The sequence below is a fragment of the Xenopus laevis genome, chromosome 2S (genome assembly GCF_017654675.1).
Source record: "Xenopus laevis strain J_2021 chromosome 2S, Xenopus_laevis_v10.1, whole genome shotgun sequence".
Taxonomy (NCBI): domain Eukaryota; kingdom Metazoa; phylum Chordata; class Amphibia; order Anura; family Pipidae; genus Xenopus; species Xenopus laevis.
Window position 1 is genome coordinate 32712394 of NC_054374.1, and position 12407 is coordinate 32724800.

General features: G+C 41.4%; 1 protein-coding gene across 1 annotated transcript; it reads left to right on the forward strand.

Annotated features, from left to right (window-relative positions):
- The first annotated feature begins 7240 nt into the window (after positions 1–7240).
- Positions 7241–11213, forward strand: LOC121400444. Its single transcript, XM_041583577.1, has 4 exons — positions 7241–7667; positions 9025–9131; positions 10294–10603; positions 10887–11213. The coding sequence occupies exons 1-4, from the start codon at positions 7370–7372 to the stop codon at positions 10967–10969; spliced, it is 798 nt and encodes a 265-aa protein (XP_041439511.1). The 5' UTR covers positions 7241–7369; the 3' UTR covers positions 10970–11213.
- Positions 11214–12407: the final 1194 nt, after the last annotated feature.

Sequence of the window (12407 nt, forward strand, 5' to 3'; positions counted from 1 at the left end):
TAAACTCACCAGGTTTAGGCTGGCAGCTTTGCTAGTGCCCATGCATGTGATTTCACACAATCAATATACAGCCCTTGTAGATCTGTGGCAATAGGAGCATTAAAGAAGTTTTGGGTAGTAGTGGTCAACCATAGGGCGTGCGGCTATAAAAAAGGAAGCTGGAAGTCGGCAGGGAGAGCAGGAAAAAGAGATCACCCTGGACGCGCCCGCATATATATATATATATACATATTTATATACACATATATATATACATATAGATATACATATAGATATAGATATATATATATATATATATATATATATATATATATATATATATATATATATACACATATACTTACCACCTGCAGAGAATTGAATGACCCAGGCAAATTGTGTATGTTAGCACTTGAATAATGGAATTGATCTGAAATGAACACTGGTCCAGTAAATGACAGTGATCAAAAGTCCATAAAGTCAACTGTGTTGTAATTAAAGGACATGGGGGTTACACAGAAAAGTTCTATTGGTTAGAAAAGTAGCAGCTGCAAATTGTAAGGTTCAGTTCATCAATAAGTCCAATTATGGTGTAGCACCCAGTGTGTACGACATTACCTGCCACCAGCTTCTATATGGCGCTACAGCCTGTCTGAGCCACAAAACTCCCTCTTCTATCTGTGTCTGTTTGTCTTCAACATATTTGGCTTCTTGCACAGGATTTAAATACAGGGAAAGCTGCAAATATTTAGAGAGATTAAGCAAATAAACATTGGGACATTGTACATAGACGGTAGAATCAGTTGCAGAAGGACTGTTTGGAGCTGATACACTCATAGGAACTGGAACAAAACCTGGAACAAAACCATAGGACATGAGAGATAAAACACTTCCTGCTCTGTCATCTCTTTTATTCTATTAAGCCATGCAGCATTTTTCTCTGCTTATCCTGCCAATATTCCTATATCTGATTGGTCTGGTACTACTGTGCATCATGTTTATCTTTCTGCAATATTACTGAATATCGGTAATGATCTGTCAACACCTTTATCTATCGCAAGGCCTTATTTTATAACCAAACACATGTTCAGACATTTGAAATGGCTACCCCTTGAGTTATCTCTATAGTAGAGTAATAATCATCCTTTGCAAGCAGAAATATAGCTTGTAACACACTAGTTTACATATTTTATACTTAGAAAAAGATATCTGTTCTTTATATTCTCTTCTTCTTTATAAGTATTTAAAAACTGTAGAAATGGAATGAACACAAAAGAAAAGCAAATTTCTCTAGAAAATTATTTACTGGTTTCTGTGCAGGTATAGGATCTGTTATCCGGGAACCAGTTATCCAGAAAGAGCCGACTTACGGAAAGGCTCCATTACAATCAAATAATCCACATTTTTAAAAATGATTTCCTGTTTCTCAGTAATAATAAAACAGTTGCTCCAAACTACGATATAATTAATTAATCCTTATTGGAAGCAAAACCAGCCTAATTGTGTTATTTAATGTTTAAATGATTTTCTAGTATGAAAATGAGGATCCAAATTAAGGAAAGACCCTTTATCCGGAAAACCCCAGGTCCCAAGCATTCTGGATAACAGGTCCCATACATGTATTTTGTTTGGTAATTCTTAGATAAGTGGTTCACAAAGAGCGAGGCTGGCATGTCTATGAGAGCCCATACTGAAAATGAGATTTGGGGGTAATGCCTTTTTCTCTATTAAACATGAAAGTCCAGTTTGAAGTTTAGGGTGAGATCTGGGTTGACCACTAGCTGCCCTAGGTGCTGGCATTTAAAGGTTTGTAATCACCCATAAATGTGGATTTTTTTACAATGTCATATTATGGTCTGCCCTTGTCACCAAGAAACAGGACAACAATTCTTATTTATGCAAAACCTATTTGGGAAGAAACAGTTAGACCAGATACTGTATTTGATGGGCTGGCCAGCACAATCACCAAACCACAACACTATCAAGAGATAGGGGCAAATTCGCTAACCTCCGCTGGCTCACATCGCCAGGCGAAAATTCGCCAGCACAGCGCTAATTCATTAAAATGTGAAGTTGCTTCCATGGCGCCGAACGATGCCAAATTTTCACTAGCGTTAATTCGGGAAGCAAAGCGAAGGTGCATATCGTTGGCTAATTTGCATACGGCGGGAAGTTATATTTAAATATATGATGCAGGAAATAAATTACACTACACAAACCCAGGGAACCTTAATGAAAGTTGTTATATTGCCCTACACATGAGCCCAGTGTATAGTTTATGTGCCATATGTTAGGAAATGTAGGGAGGAAGCTGGGTACCCTAAAAAAATTATGCTCTTTTGCAGCCTATCACCCTAAAAAACTGAAAGTCGCCAGTGTTTTTTTTTTAATTTTTTTTTTGAGGCAGTCCTATCTACTATTGCACTTTGCCTGGTCTGAGGTGGCGAAGGCAAGTCTGGCGCAATAAGTAACGTTCAGTAAAATCCGCATATTAGTGAATTTGCGTAGTTACATCCATTCGCCAGAGCAAAAATTCACTTGGCGTTAGAGTGCGAAGTAGTGTTAGAGTCTATCTCCTTCACTAGCGATTTTTCACCAGCTTAATCACTTTGCCCTTTAGTGAATTTGCCCCATAGTGTCCGACTAAAGTCAGAGAAAAAGGTCAGTTGCACATTTGGGAAGAGCTACAGAAGGTGTAGGATGAAATTTCCCCATATTAAATGCTATAGTTTGCAAAGCTGGAATTGCTGCAAATGGAGGATTATTTTATGAATGTAAAGTTTAATGAACAGAATGTTTTAATATTGTCAATGTATTGAATTCACCTTGGTGAATATTGCAAAAAAACCACACGGACATTTCTGGATGAATCTGTACTTTTGAACATTAATGTCCTGACCAAATACTTTTTATACTTTAATAGTTATTATAAGTATAATTTCCATACCGGAAATATAGTAATGCTATAAAGCTATCTGAACCCTAGTCATCTTAGAATAAAGGGGAAAGTGGTATTTTGACTTTTAATATGCCTTACCGACCCAGAAATTGTGCACATTTCTCAACAACAAGGTATGTAAAACCCACAACAAACAGTAATATTACACCTAACAATGGTGCTCTAAAACACAAGGTAGCACAGCTTTAGAGCTAGAAAATAATGTAACAAGAAATGATTTGTTGCTAGTCGGTTAACTCTAGCTAATAATTGTTAGATGCGCACAGAACTAGCACTGACCTTTGCTTTCTACAGCAAGTGTGCTTTGTACTTTACCACTCACCTGCCATAAACAGTAAAACCACATATTTATAGTGGGGGATAATTAATTTACAATAGGAATGTATATTTCTTAGAAACAAGTTGTATTATTTTACTATTTACCCAGTGGTTGTGGTGGGGGGTGCTGGGACCCTAGGTACATACCTCTTCTACCTCTAACTCTGGCCCGGCCTCTTAACTCTGTTCGTTTAGCAACACAAAATAAAGGGCATATGGCACACTGGGAACCATATTACCAGGTCAGACCAAAAGTAATAAAATGGAAAATACTTTATTGGACAATCATCTGAAGCCTTGCGCGTTTCATGTTGTTCTGACACAATCATAGGAGGCCCTCTAATTCCATTGGTGGCGCAATGCATCATGTGCCAGCCGCTGTGTGAGTTGTACCACTGTCCCCACTAGCTCCAGGCCCACCCACCCGTTTGACAGGCCACCCACCCGTTTGACAGCCCGCACACCTGCCCTTCACTCTGCAAATCAGCCTGGCAAATGGCACCGGAGGTCCTGCAGTAGTGGAGGGGACCCGGTCACCTCATCGGAAATGACAGCTGGCTGGACGGATCTTGTTGCGTGTCATGCGTCAGCGTAACACGACTACATGTAACTGTCCCACTTCCTGGCGTGATGCAATCTCATCCGTGCGCATGTGCCGGCAGCATTAAGTAGCGCACGTCTGAACTACAGGAATGTGGTGAGGGCTGTCGTGTGTTGGCCAGCTGATAGCAACAGGGCCGGACTGAGCCGGCGGGGCCCACAAGAGGAGGGGGGGCAATATCCAATCCCTGCAGAATCAACCAGTTGGATCGCCATGCCGCGACCTCCCTTTATTGGGCAGGTCGTGGCAAATACAACGTGTGCGCATGTGTAGGGGCCCTGCTCGACAGGGGAAACGGAGGTGGGGCCGGCTCGGCATGGGACCTGGAGGGGGGGCCCCTGCTACAGCAGCCCGGTGTGCCCCAGTCCGACCCTGTACTGATCAGCTCTGCTCCTTTTCCTTTTCAGCAGGGCCTCAATCAGCTCTCTCTCTGTATCCAGCCTCTAGCCTAACAATAGCCTGCTACGGCTCATCTAAACAACTGCTTTTCAGTAAATAAAAACAGTGAAATAAACTTCATTTTTATCACAGATGTGTATTATATGAAATGTAATCCCAATGCTAAGCATAAGGTTAAAGACGTGCAGATTTTAGTCTTGTATCTGATGAAGGATCGATTGTCGCACTCTTCCGACCTACACTAACGATTCAGATTCAATAAAATAATAAAAGTACAAATCAGACAATATACTGGCCGTGACGGCAATCAGACGAAAGTTATGATGACAAATAGCAGAGACAGTCGCCCACTGTCGCAATACATTTTTTCGTTAGCTGACAGAAAGCTTCTAACCTGACTGATTGACTAAACGACCAATCTCCACAGTATGAAAAAATCTCGGGACGATCCACACACACGGTCCGGAATTCAGAAGAACTTTTGTTTTGTACGACTTCATCTTTGTGGCCAGCTTAATTTATATGGGCATTCCTGGCCTAAATAAAAGTACTTGCCTTTAAGCCTCCTGCTTTATATGGTCATAGAAGCTCTCATAACCCCTATTCTCATTATACAATGTGGTATTTTCCTGTAGAGGATACAAGGAATACAGTAACTGGCCCAGTGTGTTAAAAAAACAACGTTCCCTTTATTCTATCATTATAAGAACGGTAACTTCCAGATTCCTTTCTGATCAAGACACAACTCTTTAAAGTATATATTATATAATGTAATGGATATGTCATTTTGTACCTTGCCCCCCCTCTCTCTCATCTTTATTCTTTACTATACCTTTACTTCTCTTCTAATTGTATTATGTTTAAAATTTAAATAAAAAACTTTTAAAAAAAAAGTATATATTATATGAAATAATGGAATCCCAATGCAAAGGATATTAAGTAATTGGAAGTTCCTTGCTTAAATAAAAATACTTGGCTTGTACCTGCTTTATATGGTCATGGAAACCCTTGTAACTCCTATTCTCCTTATACAATGAGGCATTTTCCCCTAGGGGATACAGGGAATAAAGTAACAGTACAGTGCAGTATATTTATGGAGAACTGAAAGTCTGAAAGGACCTGTAATTAATTACAAGGGTCTGAACTATATGGGAGCAAAGAGCATGAGAATGAATATATACAGGGCAGCCATCAGGGGGAGAGTTGTAGGGGGCCCCGGCCACGCCAGACTTACTTGATTAGCCGTGCCCCCCATCTTTCTGAGAGCTGCTGACTTCGGGAAGGCATGGACGTTTAAGGGGCCCTGGCCACCAATTTTCTTATAATGTGTGGAGGGGGGGCCGCAGCCCACACATATATGCGTGCTCTTGTTTTAATTATACACACGCATCTTTTATATATGTATATATAGATATCCTTATCATTTACAGTAGGGGGTACATTGTCTCATAATACATGAGTGATACTCAGAGTTCCCTGTATAACTCATCCTGCAGCCTTGTGCCTTTATATGGTCACAGAAATCCTCAGTGACTTCTAATATCCTTATCATTTACAGTAGGGGTACATTATCCCTTATAATACACAGGGGATACTCAGAGTTCCCTGTATAACTCAGCCTGCAGCCTTGTGCCTTTATATGGTCACAGAACAACCCCTCAGTGACTTCTAATATCCTTATCATTTACAGTAGGGGGTACATTATCCCTTATAATACATGAGTGATACTCAGAGTTCCCTGTATAACTCAGCCTCAGCCTTGTGCCTTTATATGGTCACAGAACTCCTCAGTGACTTCTAATATGCTTATTTACAGTAGGGGGTACTTTTTACTGTGTACTATGTAAAAGCTCTTAAAGTTACCAGGAGCTGCATCTTTGCTGCATCTTTGCTGCCACTGGTAACTAGTGGGGTGCTGCCGCCTGAGGGGAGTTTCTCAACTCCAGCCTCATTGGTGCAGCACCCCTGTCTTCACCCACCAGTGCCTTAATACAGCACTGGGTATAAAAGGCTGATAAAGGCACTAAATCTCTATAGTGTATTTATCAGTGTGTATGTATATATATATATATATATATATATATATATATATATATATATATATATATATATATATATATATATAAAGCAGTCTGGAAGCCGGCACAACTCGTATAGCAGTCAAAAAATGCCTGGGTGCAATAAGCCAAATTTTCGGTATAGCAGAAAGAAAGCTCGCACTCTCAGGTCTTTGATAAAGGCTTCAGTGTTTGCCGAAACGTTAGTCGATTTTTGTTTTCTAAATAAACACTTTTTTTCTGCTAAGACCTGAGAGTGCAAGCTTTCTTCCTGCTATATATATATATATATATTTATATATATATAATTCTCCAATAAGTATTCGCACTCCAAGGCAATATAGAATAGGAAGGGGTGCATGGTAATTTTTGCATACACCAATAGTTTCCAAACCAGCACTCCCTTTAGTGAAAAAATTTAATTTTTATTATTACATAGTATCTATTTTTTAATGGGGGGGGCCTGGCCATAAATGTTTTTTATGGGGGGCCCTGACCACCAATATCTTTTTATTTTTTATTAACATGTGGGAACCCTAGCCACCAATATGTTTTTTTGTTTTTTTTTACTGTGTGGGGAGGGCGGACCTGTAGGTGGGGCTTGCGGTGGGCGCAGCCCAGGGGGCCCAGGAATTTTTGTCGTATGGGGCCCTGCGATTTCTGATGGCGGTCCTGCTGAGTAGTAAGACCATGTTGTACTTACCCTTAACTCAGGAGCTCTAATGAGAAAGCAGGGAACTTTTAAGCCCCAGCCAATTAATATATGTTTTAATATATGTTTTAAAGGCTGAATGGCAGCTAAAGGCAATATTTAACTACAATCTGTACATGAAACACAGAAAGAAATCGCCATTAATAATTTTATTTCTTGTTAATGCTGATGATTTATATCAGACTTGCCCTGATACACGGCTGCACATGTGACCGTATAGTTGTTACAGTTGGTCACAGCTCAGTCTTGTACAGTTAGTGACAGTTGGTCTCAGTACATGGTTTGACTCAGACCAGCGTGCATCTTGCGTTTTTTTTTCCTTGTGGAAAGTGAATTCCCCAATTATGGGAGATAAATTGCCTCCAGCGATGGAGAAGAGTACTCCTCCAATAAGGAGTGAGGAAAATCAACAACTTTTTGCTGCTACTAAGGCAGAGATGGAAAAGGAGAAGGGGGATACCATCACGGTGAAGAGAAAGATGGACATCAGCGCTGAAAAGGAAAGTGGGAGAAAAAGGAAGAAAAAGGTGAAACATCAGTGCAGTGACGACATCAAGGAGGAGGATAATATGAAAAAAGAAAAGAAGAAAGAAAAGAAGGGAAGAAAAAGACCCCGAAAAGATGAGGAACCCAAAACAGAGGGTAATTAAAAACAAGTCATTTTAAATGAAGCTGGGATGCTGCTATTATGTATTTATGGGTAAACAGCACAGTTTGTAATGTGGATTTTAATGAAAGCCTGGGGGGGGCTAAACCTATTTAAAGAAAATTTATAGATCGGCCTAATTTGTCTGTCTGTCTATCAATCTAACTAGATGTCTTTCAATCTTTGGTCCTACAAGTTTCTCTGGTCAATATGTATGTCAGTTTGTATCTATAGCTGCCTGTCTGCAGTGTTTCCAACTGACTTCTGTGTGTATTAAAACTTACTTACAGGGATACTGAACCATCTCAACACATTGTTTTGGTTGCTGTGTGGCTTTTTTCTAGTCAAAAGACTTCAAACCATAAAATAATATATTGAACATTTCCCATTTCTAATTACAGAAAGATCCATTATCTGGAAAACCCCAGGTCCTGAGCATTCTGTATAACAGGTCCCATATCTGTAGTCATATAGTTTCACTGCCCTCCCTTTCACTGCTCTTTCTTACCAAAAAAAGGGAAGGTTGTGCTCACCACTAATTTTTAATCCATTAAGCAGGGGTGCAATGATGCTGTGACCACAAAATACATATAGACAAATACAAGAGGTCCTCTGGACTCAAGCCATTATCAATATATTTAAGATATAGAGCCATTTTGTGCATTCAGCTACTAAAAAATGCCTTACCCTTTAAACAAAACAGGAATTGTTTGTCCATATATTGCAAAATATTTAAGCTGGCCAATTACGCCATCAATGACTTTTTATTGTGTTATTACAGAGAAAAAGGAAATCATTTTTAAAATTTAGAATTATTTGATTTAAATGGAGTCTATAAGGGATAGCTTTCACATAATTTAGAGCTTTCTGGATAATGGGTTTCTAAATAATGGATTCCATGCCTGTATTATGTACCCTGTACAGGTATGGGACCTGTTATCCAGAATGGGACCTGATGGGTTCCAGATAAATCTTTTCTTCTGAATTGGATAATGGGTTTCCGGATAACGGATTATATATCTGTACTAACATTTTTAAAGATATTAGAAGTGACTTTGGAGTTAGTGGAGTTTAGCACTTGGCCTGCAGCTCCATTCTTTTATCTATTTATTATAGATTTATATACACGTACACACTTATATATATATGCTTACTGATAAATGATATACTTCTATCAAATTATCTCTCATAAGCTAACCAGTATAGATTTTGTAATATGTACTTATGTGGAAAGCTAAGTACAATCTCATATTAAATAAATGCCAATTTGCACAAAGGAAACATTTTCCCCGTGTTTTCTGTGTTTTCCAATAACAACTTTAATTCTTTTTATATGTCTGCCTTTTTCTCTAGAAGCAGGAAGTGAGCAGAAGAGGCCCCACCAAGAAGAAGTTCCTCTCCATGTTGCAGTCTGCACGTGTCAGATCCCTGCATTGCTTGGGATTGGTTCATTTGGCAAAGTAAGTGATGAACATCTGGGAACTGTTTGTCAGAATCAGTTAGGGCCAATTGTCCCTAACAAGCCTGGAATTATAGGAAAGCCCCAGAAATGTTGGGAGGCAGCAGGTGGCAGAGATAAGCCTGTTATTCGGCCATTACCCTCCCAACTCTGGTTTATTCACTGGGGCACTCAAAAGCATCCTCTCAATGACAATCACCGCTAGCATTCTCAACATTCTCTTAGGTTTCAAGTAACTTCTTATCTAGAGGCTCAAATGTCCTTCTAGTATCTCCCAGCTTTAATAGAGAAAAAAAATTCCAGAAACACCAAACATTTCAATTACGGAATAATACAATTACACAAGGAGGTGCACCTTTAACTAAAACTAGTAAATGGGTAAAAATATCTTCTTTCCATACTATAGATCTGTACAAGCAGATAATATGGACAGGGCTAGGCTAGGCTAGAATTGACCCTTTGAAAAACTCAGTTATCCTGCTCCAATAATAAGAAAAGCAGTATTTATTGATTTTATTGATTGAGACATTTAAAGGACAAGGAAAGTCTAAAATAGAAGGCTAGAAATGCTGTATTTTGTATACTAAACATAAACATGAACTTACTGCACCACAAAGCCTAATCAAACAAATGATTTATGTTTTCAAAGTCGGCTACAGAGGGCTGTCATCTTGTAACTTTGTCTAACCCTGACCCTGCACATGCTCAGTATGGTCTGGGCTGCTTAGGGATCGTCATAAACAAAGCTGCTTGAATTCTGCATGGCTGAGAAGTAAGGCGGGGGCTCCAACTGCTGTTCACAAGTATGATTGTTTCCATGCTCAGCAGTTGGGGACTGTCTGAGAATTCCTATCCACAGCAGTAAATGAAGGGAGAATTTCACTGCATACAGTCAGGTTTCTTATAAAAACGGTACATATTTTTTAATTAAAGTATACTGGAGATAGGTTTCTTTTTCATTAAAGAAAATAAAAATGGGATTTTATTTTTTTGCCTTTCCTTGTCCTTTAATATTTTGTATTAGAGTAATTACTAGTGGTGTCCAGTTTACGTTACATTTGTTACTGTAATATTAATTTCACTGCAACGTCAGCAGATGTTCAGTATTATGAAGTTATTTTATTGTGACTGAAAAATAAGCTAAATATTTTGCTTTACTGCAGGTGCCATCGGTGGATTTCGACAAAACAATTGAAGAGCCGCTGTCATTCTTGGAGTCTTCAGAATGCCTCACGCCGTCATCCGAGTTGGAGCACCCAAGCCATTGTTGGACATCCAGTAATCTCTGCCATTCTCAGGCCCAACCAATGGCCATCAACTCTCCATACCATCCGTCTCCATTTGGTCCTTTTGGCTTCTCCGTCCAGCCTTACACTGCATATTGGCCTCATGTCGGCTTCTACCAACAGCCTTTTCCATCAGTTCCTTATAATCTCCATCCTTTCCTTGGTCCTGTTATTAGACCTCCGCCAGTTCCAGTCATAGTCCCAATTTCTCATAACCTGCCTCTTGATGTTGTCAACACCCCTTGGCCTTTTCCATCACACCTGCAGTAACCATCGTCCTTTGGATCTATAATTGGCCCTTAACATATTGGCCTCATGTCGGCTTCTACCAACGGCTTTTCCATCAGTTCCTTATAATCTCCATCCTTTTCTTGGTCCTGTTATTAGACCTCCGCCAGTTCCAGTCATAGTCCCAATTTCTCATAACCTTCCTCTTGATGTCATCAACACCCCTTGGCCCCCTCCGCCAGTTTCAGTCTTAGTCCCAGTTTATCATAACCTGCCTCTTGATGTCGTCAACACCCCTTGGCCTTTTCCATCACACCTGCAGTAACCATCGTCCTTTGGCTCTATCAGTGGCCTTTAACATCTTCAGTCTCTGGCTTTGTCACTTTTCCCTAACGCTTATTTTTGACTCTTCGTTGTTACTAACACTTGTTCTTTCAATCTGCCTCTAGCCTTTTCCAATGGCTGCTGTCTCTGGCCCATTACATCGGCCTTTTCCATCACTTGCCTTTACTTCTAGCCCATAACATCGGCTACTGTCTCTAGCCCACTCCAACGGCCCAAACACTAGCCCATTCCATCGGCCTTTACCTCTAGCCCTTAACATCGGCTGCTGTCTCTGGCCCTCACCACCAGCCCCAACACTGGCCCATTCCATCGGCCCTTATTTCTAGCCCTTAACATCAGCTACTGTCTCTAGCCCACTCCAACGGCCCAAACACTGGCCCATTCCATCGGCCTTTATCTCTAGCCCATAACATCGGCTACTGTCTCTAGCCCACTCCAACGGCCCAAACACTGGCCCATTCCATCGGCCTTCACCTCTAGCCCTTAACATCGGCTGCTGTCTCTGGCCCTCACCACCGGCCCCAACACTGGCCATTCCATCGGCCTTAATCTCTAGCCCATAACATCGGCTACTGTCTCTAGCCCACTCCACCGGCCCCAACACTTGCCCATTCCATCGGTCTTTACTTCTAGCCCATAACACCGGCTACTGTCTCTAGCCCACTCCACTGGCCCCAACACTGGCCCATTCCATCGGCCTTCACCCTAGCCCTTAACATCGGCTATTGTCTCTAGCCCACTCCAACGGCCCAAACACTGGCCCATTCCATCGGCCTTTATCTCTAGCCCATAACATCGGCTACTGTCCCTAGCCCACTCCAACGGCCCAAACACTTGCCCATTCCATCAGCCTTCACCTCTAGCCCTTAACATCGGCTGCTGTCTCTGGCCCTCACCACCGGCCCCAACACTGGCCATTCCATCGGCCTTAATCTCTAGCCCATAACATCGGCTACTGTCTCTAGCCCACTCCACCGGCCCCAACACTTGCCCATTCCATCGGCCTTTACTTCTAGCCCATAACATCGGCTACTGTCTCTAGCCCACTCCACCGGCCCAAACACTGGCCCATTCCATCGGCCTTCACCTCTAGCCCTTAACATCGGCTGCTGTCTCTGGCCCTCACCACCGGCCCCAACACTAGCCCATTCCATCGGCCTTTACTTCTAGCCCATAACACCGGCTACTGTCTCTAGCCCACTCCACTGGCCCCAACACTGGCCCATTCCATCGGCCTTCACCCTAGCCCTTAACATCGGCTATTGTCTCTAGCCCACTCCACCGGCCCAAACACTGGCCACTCTATTGGCCTTTTACTCTAGCCCTTAACATCGGCTGCTGTCTCTGGCCCTCACCACCGGCCCCAACACTAGCCCATTCCATTGGCCTTTACCTCTAGCCCTTAACATCGGCTGCTA

What these genes read in the sequence shown, in the direction of transcription:
- LOC121400444 (XM_041583577.1), top strand. Translation starts at nt 7,370, where the DNA reads ATGGGAGATAAATTGCCTCCAGCGATGGAGAAGAGTACTCCTCCAATA. An exon ending in TGAGGAACCCAAAACAGAGG is followed by an intron (nt 7,668 to 9,024) that starts GTAATTAAAAAC and finishes CTTTTTCTCTAG; the next exon opens with AAGCAGGAAGTGAGCAGAAG. An exon ending in TGTTATTAGACCTCCGCCAG is followed by an intron (nt 10,604 to 10,886) that starts TTCCAGTCATAG and finishes CCCCTCCGCCAG; the next exon opens with TTTCAGTCTTAGTCCCAGTT.